Consider the following 12,191-nt stretch of genomic DNA (forward strand, 5'->3'; position numbering starts at 1 on the left):
TCCGGTAGAGTGCTAAAGAACTCTAGTCTTAGGTGTCTGTGGTTTAGCAGCAGCTGTGGTAGGAGTTAGCGTGCTCTAGGGCAGTGGGTCTCAGCCTTCCCAATGGCATGACTCTAATATAGTTCCTCATGCTGTAGTGACCCTAATCATAAAATTATCTTTATTGCTACTTCAGAACTGTGATCTTGCTACTGTCATGAGTTGTAAGCCAGGCGATGGTGGTGCATGCCTTTAATTCAGCACTTGGGAGGCAGAGGCAGGCAGATCTCTGAGCTTGAGGCCAACCTAGTCATAGAGCAAGTCCAGGACAGCCAAGGCTACACAGAGACACTCTGTCTTGAAACAAAACAAGAAGCAAAAACTCAAAAACAAAAGCAAAAATATTAATCATAATGTAAATATATTTGGAGCTAGAGGTTTGTTAAAGGAGCCTTGACCCACAGGTTGAAAGCCATTGCTCTAGGTTCATTCAGTCCTAGGGCAAAAACCAAAACAGGGAAATGAGAGAAATAGCAGAGTGACTGGGTGAGGTCCTGGGTCTCTTGAGTGCAATTTTTGAAGCTGTTCTCACAAGTCCAGGCTCTGGCTACCGTAAGTTGTAACAGAGAGTGTTTCTCTTCTTTTGCAGTGCTGGGGAATTGAACCCGTGGCTCAGAAATGCTAGGTAAGTTCTTTACATGCTCATCCCAGGGTTGTTTTATTTTTGTTGAGGTGAAATTCATATAACATGAGATAAACAACTTCAAAAAAATCTATTATTTTAGCCGGGCGGTGGTGGTGCACGCCTTTAATCCCAGCACTCGGGAGGCAGAGGCAGGTGGATCTCTGTGAGTTTGAGGCCAGCCTGGTCTACAGGAGCTAGTGCCAGAAGGACAGGCTCCAAAGCTACAGAGAAACCCTGTCTCGGAAAAACTAAAAAAAAAAAAAAAATCTATTTTAAAATGACACTGTGGGCTGGAGAGATGGCTCAAGGTTAAGAACACTGGCTGCTCTTCCAAAGGACCCAGCAACCATAGGGCTCACAACCATCTGTAATGAGATCTAGTGCCCTCTTCTGGCATGCAAAGATACATGCAGGCAGGATAAATCTTTAAAAAAATAAGCTGACAATGCAGGCCTTTAGTGTATTTGCAGGGTTACATAACTGTCATCTCTAACTACAAATGTGTGATCACCCTAAACAGCCCTTTGCAGCCATGGACCTGAGGTCCCAATGGATGAATCCACCTATAAATATGTTGTATAAATGGGATCATTTAGTATCTTCTGCATCTGAGTTCATTAACCTAGCCTGATCTTTCCATGGTTGACTCATGTTATTCCATGTATCAGAACTTCATTCTTTATGATCCGTCATTTTATAGATGCGCATACCACGGTTGTTCATCCATCTGTCCATTGATAGGCTTTTGTTTCTACCTGCTGGCTTCTGGGATACTGTCAACATGGCTCCTGTGAGCATGTGTATACAAGTATTTGTGTGTGGGCTTGACCTGGTTTGTTTTGGGTCGGGGTGCTTCAGCTCACTGTGTAGCTGAGGAGAACGTGAGCCCTGGTCTGCCTGCCTTCCCCTCCCTCGCAGTGCTGGGGCTCCAGGTGTGCGCCACCAGAGCTCGCTTAGCTCTTTTGAATATGCACCTGGGCTTAGACTGCTGGGCCATATGGACTTCTGTTTAATTTTCTTAAGAACTGCCAGACTCTTTTCTCTGATGGCCAAAGTATGTCAGTTTCTACTAGCAGTGCTTTCTCTACATCTCATCAATGCTTGTTATCTTATTTTGTGAGAGATGAGATCTCATTGTGTTGCCTGGGACTGATTGAATCCCAAGAATCAAGTAATACTTCTGCCTCAGCCTTTCTGGTAGCCAGGTTTACAGGCATGTGCCATTGTGACAGCCCTATTTTGGGTTTTGTTTTAATTTTAATTAATTAACTTAGTGATTGATTTTTCAAGACATGATTTCTCTCTGTTGCTCTGGCTGTCCTGGAACTCACTCTGTAGACCAGGCTGGCCTCAAAGTCAAATTCACCTGCCTCTGCCTCCTAAGTGTTGGGATTATTGTTTTATTTTATTTATTTATTTATTTTAAAGACAGGATTTTTGCTGTGTAACCCAAAATGGACTAGAACTCATGTTTACCATGCTTGCCTTAAACTTCCTGCAATCTTTCTGCCTGTCTCCTCTCCCAGGTGACAAAGTTACATACATGTCTGTGCCACCATTCCCAGTGCCCAGTTTTTTTAAACTACAGCTCTCCTAGTGAGCATGAAGTAGTGTATCATTGTGTTTATCACTGTGTGTGTGTGATGGGGGTGTGAATGTGTACAGAGCATGCGTGTGGAGCTTGGAGGACAATTTTGTGGAGTCTGTTCTCTCCTTCTGCCTTTCTGTCAGAAGGGAATCAGGTCGCCAGGGTTGTAGAGAAAGCATTTTAACCACTGAGTCATCTCACTGTCCCTCATTGTGCATTCCCTTAATGAATATTGATTCTGTGTTTTGTTCTTGTGTTCTTTTGTTCTTTGTTCCTGGCCATTTGTATATGCTTCCTAGAAACATGTTTAAGTTTGCCAGTGTTAGAGTTTTGTTTTGTTGTTGAAGCTTTTTTGTGTTGTCTTGTTTGTGGGTTTGTTTGTTTGTTTTTGAGTCAGGGTCTCACTCTCCAGCCCAAGGTGGCTGGAATTCAGTGATCCTTCTACCTCAGCTTCCTGTGAGTTAGGATGTGGATGTGTCTTCATGCCCTGCTGTGGAGTTTTAGGAGTTCCCTCTTGCTCTGGCCACTAGGCGTGTGGTTGGTGTGTGGTTTGCAGGCTTCTCTCCTGCTCAGTCAGCTGTGTTTTCACTTTCTGAATAATATCCTTGGACACACAAAGATTTAGCTCAGTTGAAGTTTAGTTAGCTTCTTTTATCTTCCATTGCTCATGTTTTTGGCATTATATCATAAGATTCCATTCTCAAATCTAGGCTGTGAAATTTTACCCATTTCATCTAAGAATGTTACAGAGCCTTTGGGGGGCATAACGAGCCCAGTTTCCTCTATAGCACAACAGAGAGGCTCACACAACCTGGCAGCTCATGGCCTGCACGTGCTAATTGGTTGAAGAGAGGATTTCAGAATGATGTCAGGGGTTCAGGTGTAATCTGTACCCAGTAGGTGGAGGAAGATGTCGAGCACTTACTTCTTCGTCTTTATTGTCTGGGAGGACTTGAAATGGTTATAAGTAAACATTGCCACACTGGGGCCAGTGAGCGCCGGCAGGAGTGTTAGGAGTTCAAGACCATCCTTAGCTGCTCACTGAATTTGAGGCTAGTCTAGGCTACATGAGACCCAATCTCAAAACAAGTTATAAAATTAAAGGAACTGGGTTTTTTATAACTTTTACTAGATAACATTGGACCTTAATTTAAATTAAACTAGTTAAAATAACCACATTAACTAATTTTCTATATATTCACAATCTTTAAAAAGTCTCACTAGCTGAACATGTGACTCACATTTGTCATCTGATCCCTCAGGAGACTGAAACAAAAAAATTCCTGTGATTTTGAGGTCAGCCTGGGCTACTGTCTGAGTTCTTTCCTGTTGCTATGATAAAATAGTCTGACAAGAACAACTGGAAAGCAGGATTATAGGTGGACTTTCTCTGTGTTCCAGCAGCCGCTCCCAAACGGCCATTCTGAGACTTCTTATTAATTACAAATGCTTGGCCAATATCTCAGGCTTATTACTAACTAGCACTTACAACTTAAATTAACCCATTTCTATTCATCTATTGCTGCCCCAAGGCTTGTGGCTTTTTTACCTTTTTGCATATCCTGCTTCCTTTCTGTCTGTCTGGCTATTCCTCTGACTCTGCCCTCCTTCTTCCCAGCATTCTCCTGCCCTGAGAATTCTGCCTAGCCATTGGCCAATCAGCTTCTTATCAACAGTGAGTGTAACACATTTTCACAGTGTACAGAAGAATTATTGCACAGCAGTCCATTTTATCTTGCACTTCAAAGTACAGTTCATCATGGTGCAGAAGTCACAGAGGTAGGAGCTTGTGAAGCTGCCCACATCACATCTCCAGTAAGAAGCAGAGAATGAGGGATGCATGAAGTTATTGCTCGGTTCTCTTTGTCCACATATGCAGTCCAGAGTTCCCCTCCTCAGATATGGTGCCACCCATAGTTAAGATGGCTCTTTACATATCAATTAGTGAAAGAAAGTAATCGCCACAAGCTCTTCTCCCAGGTGATTCTAGAGTCTGTCAATCTAACCATCATAGCAACATAGTTCCAGGCCATCCTGTGATGGAGTAAGGTCTTGTCTCATAACAAGTCACACAGTAACAACATCATCAACAGAAGCCTTTCTGCATATATTAACCTGAAGAAAAAGTCAAGAATTTTAGCTGGGTGTAGTGGTGCACACCTATAATCCTATTTCTTGATAAGAGGGGTTCATGGTCATTGTCTGCTCCATAGAGTGTTAGAGACATGCCTGGGCTATCCATAAAATCCTGTCTCAAAAACTAGGAGCTGCTTATGATGGGCTGGGAAGATGGCTCAGTGAGTAAAGTTCTTCCCATGAGAGCATGAAGACCTGAGTGTGAGTCCCAGAATCATGAAGCCAGGCGCGGTCTGGTCTGCGATCCCAGGACTTCTATAGCCGGATAGGAAGTGGGGATGGGAGAACCTCTGGATGCTCACTGGGTGGCAGTTCTGGTGTACACAGTCAGACAACAGCAAAGAGACCCTGCCTCAAACATGGTGTAAGGTGAAGACTGGACACGCGGTTGTCCTCTGACTTCCACATGTGTGTCCCGGCACTCACACACAACAGCAAATGAATAAATAAATGCATGATTTTAAAAGCTGACTTAACAGACTTCATTGACTAGAAACATTCTTATGTCGGTGCACTTGTTTTCTCTCCAGGGTGAAGAGCATCCAAAATGCAGTCAGTGATCAAAGCCAACGGTCTCTAGTGTCTATGGAGGACAAATGGGCAGGACTTTGCTTCTTGGCTCCATGTACTGCTTACTGCTCAGTAGGCATCTGTGTAAATCTTAAGTTTCTACCAAAATGTGTGATCTTACATCACGAAGGCCTTTGCTTTAATTTTCAACACTTAGATTTGCCAACATTCAGACCTGCTCTGTATTGCTCTCCATGCTGGTCAACAAGTTACGATGCCTGAAACCACAGAAATGGAGGAGAGAGGATGAAAAGCGCATATTTGCACCTTAGCCGTATGGCTCTTTTGGTTAATTTATATTTTCCCTATGTAATTCATGTGTTTGTATGTGTGCTTACTTGTCACTTCTCTTTGTGTCTTTAATCGCCCTATGAAAAGAAACCAAATAGGCTGTTTGTTTCCTGTGGGTCTCAGCCTTTACGGACCCAATGTTACTCCTTTATATTTACTTGAGTGATGTTCGATTGTCTGTGAGCCATTCCAGCATAAGCTGTGAGTATCCATTAGCAGATATATACAGTTCTATTTTTATAATCCACAGTGATATATGCCTGTTTTAAAGAATGTATGTAAGAAGCCCACCAAGAAAGCCCGCAGACAGCCCCTTTCTGCTGTTTCCGCAGACTGTGTTTATGAAAGCTGGCTAGGGCCAGCTCCGTGCTTGGAGAAGAACTAGCCATGTTTTCTTTGCAGGTGAAAGTAACTTTTCAGTAGCATTCGTTATCGTAACCTGCAGTGTGCGTGTGCACTTGTGTTTCTGCTGTATGTCTCCATGTACATGGGGTAGACAGAAGTGAATGTTCATACATGTTTGCTTGTGTACTCAACTAAGACATGGTTTTGTTTTTTTTTTTTTATTGAAGAACGCGGAATGAAACTAGCTGCTGAGACTGAGTATCTGCCTTCCTGTGTAGAGCACAAGCCACACTGCTGGTGATGCTAATGGCTGTTGTGGTTGGCAGAACACTCAGTCTCCCCTGATGTGAGTGCCCTTATGAATGTGTTGAGCCAGAAGGAAGCCCACTGTGTGCTTGTGCCCACTTTAGCCTGTGCCCCCGTGTGGTGGGGCATCCTGAGCTGTACCCTGCACTGTAGCTTGGGACCTGACAGGTATGTGGCATGGCAAGTGGCTCCGTGTGGTTCCCATCACAGCTGCATTTCCATGCCATGGAGTGGTGATTGAGAGGCAGAGCTCATGGTAGGACGCTGAGAGATGACCTCTGCTTCACTCTTGTTCAGTTCAGTCAGGTGGTGTTCTCTGTTGCTGCTAAATTACAATTGTTCCTCAGTCTGATGAGGCAGGAACTTGGCTTCCAAACAAGAAGTGTTTGCTAAAGACTGGCGGTTGATGAGGCGGTTATCAGTCTTCAGGCGTGTCCGGCCTTTCCACATTGTGACTTGAAGCCTGGGAACCGAGTGTTCGAAGTGAGTTTACAGTTTTGTGCCAGGACACATTCCTAGCTGTTCTGAGGCCTGCGTGGCCTGCACACCATGGTTCAGACATGGCTGGCAGGTTTTCTGTGAGGTGGAACATGAGATGGATCTCTTGGCAGGCAGGCATTTAAACAGATGCCTCCCCTTAGCTCGAGATCCCTTGATCTCAAGCTTCAGACTTAGATCCCATGTTAGGGGTGTGTGACCACCGACAGACCACTAGCCCAGCTTGATGGGGTTCTCTGAGTTTAAGAAAAACGGGCATTTAAGGATGTTTAATGTCTTCTTAGGACCATAAATGTAGACAAAGGATTGTTGCTATTTGGGCCCTTAAGTGTTTTCAATACAGTGTTCAGACTGCGCTGGGCTGTTTCTGCCAGCTGGTCCACTCAGTCATCTGTTTTCACTGCACAACAGCCCATGACTTTATGTTGCTTTGTTCAGTACCTTTTGAATTCTCTAGAAATGTTATTTGAAAGCAAACATTCCAGGATGAATGTCTATGCTGTGCTTGAAGACTCTGCAGGTTCTAACTGCAACCGCAGGGTCATCCCAAAGAGGTGGGCTTGGAGCGAAAGCTGATCGCACTTTGAGTCCGTTCGTGTGCCTGTATCGCTCTAGTGTTTTGAACTGGTCAGACCAAGAGAATGGCCCTTGGTGTTTGAAGGGGACGTGTCTGTTGATTGCTCTGGGACCTGTGCCTGCCCTTCTTCCTCAGAAGCCTGGGATCCAGTCACTGGTCCTGATTCCAACAGCTGGAGCGTCTCCATGTCCATTCCCATCCAGGGACGCTGTGTACTGGCTGCACATCCTTCCCAGAGGACAGCAGGCCGGGAGGACAGAGCCCCTAGGCCATTGTCCAGGGCAGGAAGAGGCCATGTGCCTCAGCCAACAGAGCCTGTCTCCTTTTTCTTTTTAACTCAGAGAGTAAGGAGAAAGTATATTTGTGAATTCACACCAAGCTGACTATCATTTTAGAATCCACTTCCCACAGATTGGAGCAACTGGTGCAATATGGAATTGATATGGTCTGGTCAACTTATAGGCTGTAGCTGAAGTTCTTAATGTGTTTTCTATCTTATCTAAAATACTTTGTGAACCTGAATCAGAGCAGAGCCTTATAGCAGCCATCCTGTCACTGTTTGCCTGTGGGCAGTGCTTAGCATCACCATCTAGAAGATATCATCTTTGACCTGCGATGGCTTTGCTTTGGCTGCTTATATAGAAAATACAGATTAAACTGGGCTTCACTTTTAGTTAAAGGCAAGTAAAATTAACAAAAACAAATATATTTCACATAAATCAGCTGCATGTTATTACAAATATTAAAATACATATTTGGTTTTTTAAAGATGAGAGATAATTAAACCGCATGGTATTTGGGGGCAATGAAGGATGTTTTTTTTCAGAAGAGCATTGTACAATTATATTTTTTATGATAAATAAAGTATATTCACCAAACTCATGTCATATTGCCTGTTTCACACTGCTGAAATCCCTCTGTATACACCTAGAGCGGTTAAAAGAGAAAAGGAGGACTGTGGTCATCGAGATGGTGCATCAGGCAAAGGCACGTGCTGCCAAGCCCGACTGTCTGAGTGCAGCCCCACGGGTGGAGGGAGAACTGCCCCTGCGACTGCACTTGTGTGGTTAAGACTGCTTACTGCTCCTGCAGAAGACCCAGGTTCGGTTCCCAGCACCCACATAGTGGCTCACACAGCCTGTAATTACAGTTCCAGGGACTCCGATGGGCTCCTGCATGTAGGTGGTGCACAGACACACACTCGGGCAAGCACACATACACGTAATTCTCTTTTATTTAAAGGGGACTAGGCAGGTGCTCAGTCCACTTCCCGAGTAACTTAGAGTTATCTAATTAGCCGGACTCCTCATCTTCCACACAGAGTCACTTTCGAGAGGCCGCTGGTGTGATAAGTCGATCATTGTAGTCATTTGATTGTTGCTGTGACACATGCCTGATGAGCTGATTTTGTCCCATGGTGCAAGGTTCAGTCCAACCTAGGATGGTCATCGCAGTAGGGTTGTGAGGCCTCAAGTCACTGCACGGGCAGTAAGAAAGCAGGGTTGATGATGTCACTGCACCTGCAGTAAAAAGGCAGGGTTGATGATGTCACTGCATGTGCAGTAAGAAAGCAGGGTTGATGATGTCACTGAACGGGCAGTAAGAAAGCAGGGTTGATGATGCCACTGCACCTGCAGTAAAAAGGCAGGGTTGATGATGCCACTGCATGTGCAGTAAGAAAGCAGGCAGGGTTGATGTCACTGCACATGCAGTAAGGAAGCAAGGTTGATGATGTCACTGCATGTGTGGTAAGGAAGCAGGGGTGATGATGTCATTGCACCTGCAGTAAGAAAGCAGGGTTGATGATGTCACTGCACCTGCAATAAGGAAGCAGACATGCTGATGATGTCACTGCACGTGCAGTAAGGAAGCAGACATGCTGATGATGTCACTGCACGTGCAGTAAGGAAGCAGGGGTGATGATGTCACTGCAGATGAGCTTGCTTTCCTTTTATCCTGAATTGGGTCCCTGGACAGTTGACAGTGCTGTCTCCATGCAGGGCGAGTGCTCCCTCCTCAGTTAACTTCCGGAAATGTCCTTGTGGACACACTCAGACATATTTCCTGGGTGATTAAATCCATCAAGTTGACAAGATTAACCACAGGTATAAAAACCTGCTTGTCAATAGCACAGGACTAGGCTGGCAGGGAGGCTCAGCAGGCAAAGCACCTGCCGCAATGCTTGACAGCCCAAGTTGATCCTTGGAACCCACACTCAGTGTGGGAGAACCTTCTCCCCCACCAAACTGTCCTTTGATTACAACCTATGTACACACTAAACAAATGTGGAAAAAATATCCACGGTATGTACAAATTTAAGTTATCAAAAATAAAAATGTCTAATGAACATAAATCAAAATGTAACGTTAGCCTATTCCCAGGTTATATTGCTATGCTTACCCTTTGAATTGATATAATTGGACGCTCTTTGTGGCAATAATAGCCTTCAATTAATTAGGTTCATTTTAAGAACCACTGATGTCCCAGCTGGTGATATTTTGGTCTGATTATCTACATACAGTGATTTTTAGGCGGCTAAATAACAGGGTTTTGTTGTTGCTGTTTTTTCCATTTCACCATTTTCCTTAATGACAGGTGGTCATTGATCAATCTGGACTGTCACGTAAAGGTGTGCAGTGGGGCAGAGGCACATTACGGTGGCCGATGGGTCTGAACTCTGCCTCACGTTCCTTTTTAATAAGCCTGTAGAAGAAAGCCGCCTGTCATCCGCTCATTGAGTCCTGGGTCTCCCAGAATTATCCCAATCAGCTCACTTTTTTTAATTCCTCAACTCACTAGGGGTGCCCTTTTGAAAAGTGTGCAAAATCATGGCATGTTACAGATGACTTTAGCCCAGTTACATGTGTCTCTTATACTCCATGTTCAGTAACATCCGTGTGGAGCTCAGCGATGGTAGGTGTGTCCTCCCTCTCAGGACATCAGTGACATCTGTGTGGTGCTCAGCGAGGTGGGTGTGTCCTCTCTCTCAGGGAATCAGAGAATGCTACAGACCCTGGACAGTCAGTCTCCAGTGTACCACTGAAAATGGCCAAATGGGGGCCTAGAACAGCTCAGCTCAGCATCCGAGACCCAAAAGTGTACATTCAAAGAAGTGGGCTCAGATTCCGTGGCCGGACACATAGTGTTAAGATTCAGAAGCTGCTGAAGCCCCACCCACTTGAGAACCCTGAGGCAGAAGCTAGGTCAAATTTCTTTTTCTTTTCTTTATTTAAATAAGGTCTCACTCTGCAGCCCTGGCTGGCCTGGAACGCGGTCTGTAAGTCAGGCTGTCCTTGAACTCGAGGAAATCCACCTGCCTCTGCCTACTGAGTGCTGGGATTAAAGGCCTTTGCCACTACACCAGCTGAATTCTAAAGTTCTGGGGTCTCCACAGACTCAACTAAACCACTTACTGTGTTTGACACAGAGTCCCCAAACACTGTGGGGCTGGGCTAGCCTGGGCTAGCCTGGATTGGGCAGTGCTGTGTCTGATAGACCATTTTGGTTGGCAAAGATCTGACAGGAAAATCTCAGGCCAGGCCTGCCTCCCTCAGCACCCACTTCCTGGCAAGCACTTGTAAGACCCCGAGACAGATGACAGTAACATCGAATGGAGTCTAAAGACCAGGTCAGCTCAGAATCAAACATGGCAAAACTACACCAAGACCACACCAAAACCACCCTTTTCAGAACCACAGGAGACAAAATACAAGGTCTATGACAACAAACAGGAAACGACCCTCACTAAACTTGTCTGGCCCCTTTCAGCTGAAGGTAGAAGGATCATCCTGAGCTACAGAACAAATTTGGGGCCAACCTGGGCTACATGTGATATGGGATTCCCCTCTGTATGCTGTGAATATGTCTTATTACCATTGGTTAATAAAGAAGCTCTTTGGCCTATGGCAGGGCAGAATAGAGCTAGGTAGGGAAAACTAAACCAAACGCTGGGAGAAGGCAGAGTCAGAGAGATACCATGTAGCTGCCCAAGGAGAAAGACACCGAAACCTTACCAGTAGGCCACAGCCTTGTGGTGATACATAGATTAATAGAAATGGATTAATTTAAGATGTAAGAGTTAGTTAATAAGTCTGGGCTAGTAGGCCAAACACTGTTGTAATTAATATAGTTCTGTGTGATTATTCAGATCTGGGTGACTGGGAAACCAGTGCACAGTCTCCATTTGCATACATGAAATGCCATCTCAAAAAACAAAAAGATAAGTGCAAAATGACTTTTGGGCCAGTCAGGGATCTGTATCTAGAGACCCTACCAAAAAACTGCATTTGAAACTGTAGCAGCCAGGCCCCAGCCACTACACAGGAAGAAAAGTTAACATCAAAAGGCCAAAAGTTGGTCAGGCCATGAAGGCTGGGTTCTGTGAGGGCTAAGAGACAAGCTGGAAATGCCTCTCACCTTGTTAGGGTATCTCCCATCTTTTTACTAATACAGGACAAGAAAATTATTAAAAAGCCCACGTGGGCATCAACTTTTTAACCAGAAAGACCAAGAATTCATAATATGGAAAAGAAAAATGTTTTTGAAAACTTGGAAACCTCTTCCTGGAGTGGAGCATCATGAAAGGGCCTTGAGTACAAATAAGAAACAGGCTAATTCAAAAAAGACATCACAGCTAGGACATGGCGCGTGGCGGGCAGAGTGCTTGTCTAGCAGACGCCAGCTCAGATGGTCCCTGGCGCCATTCCAACAGCATGGATGCCCACAGTCCTAGCTCTCAGGAGGTGGAAGTGGAGAATCAGCAAAGTCACCAGAGCGGAGTTCAGGAGACTACACACTCCCCAACAGGAGGGAGGAGGCGAGAGGGAGAGGGGCACACCCAACAAAATGGGGCTCAGCAGACGACTTAAACAGGGGGGTAGGTAGCTATAGTAGACTTGAGGCACGGAGGAAGGAAGGTTGCCATCAGGTCTTTGCCAATTGTAGTAATAGGAGCGGTGGGCTGCATCCCCGGCACCCGGCCGCCCGCACGGCTAGCTTTTCCCGAAATAATTACACGGACACTGTATTCTTTTAAATACTGCTTGGCCCATTTCCATCTAGCCTCTTCTAGGCTAATTCTCACATATTAATTTAGCCCATCTCTAATAATCTGTGAGCACCGGTCTTACCGGGAAGATTCTAGCCTACGTCCATCCTGGGTCGGAGCTTCATCTCGTGTGCCTCAGAGAGCAGAGCTCTCGCCTCTGCCCGCAAGA

The 12,191-nt window shown here is 45.2% G+C and overlaps 1 protein-coding gene across 1 annotated transcript in view; it reads left to right on the plus strand.

Annotated features, from left to right (window-relative positions):
* The window catches only part of Crebl2 (cAMP responsive element binding protein like 2), a 29,348-nt gene extending 23,456 nt beyond the window's left edge, over window positions 1–5,892 (plus strand). Inside the window, exons 4-5 of the mRNA XM_005364496.2 lie at window positions 629–664; window positions 4,919–5,892. Coding sequence (XP_005364553.1) covers window positions 629–642 — 14 coding nt within the window. The 3' untranslated portion in view covers window positions 643–664; window positions 4,919–5,892. The remainder of the gene's footprint in view (window positions 1–628; window positions 665–4,918) is intronic.
* The last annotated feature ends 6,299 nt before the right edge of the window (window positions 5,893–12,191 follow it).

The sequence above is a fragment of the Microtus ochrogaster genome (assembly GCF_000317375.1).
Source record: "Microtus ochrogaster isolate Prairie Vole_2 chromosome 14 unlocalized genomic scaffold, MicOch1.0 chr14_random_2, whole genome shotgun sequence".
NCBI classification, from domain to species: Eukaryota; Metazoa; Chordata; class Mammalia; order Rodentia; family Cricetidae; genus Microtus; species Microtus ochrogaster.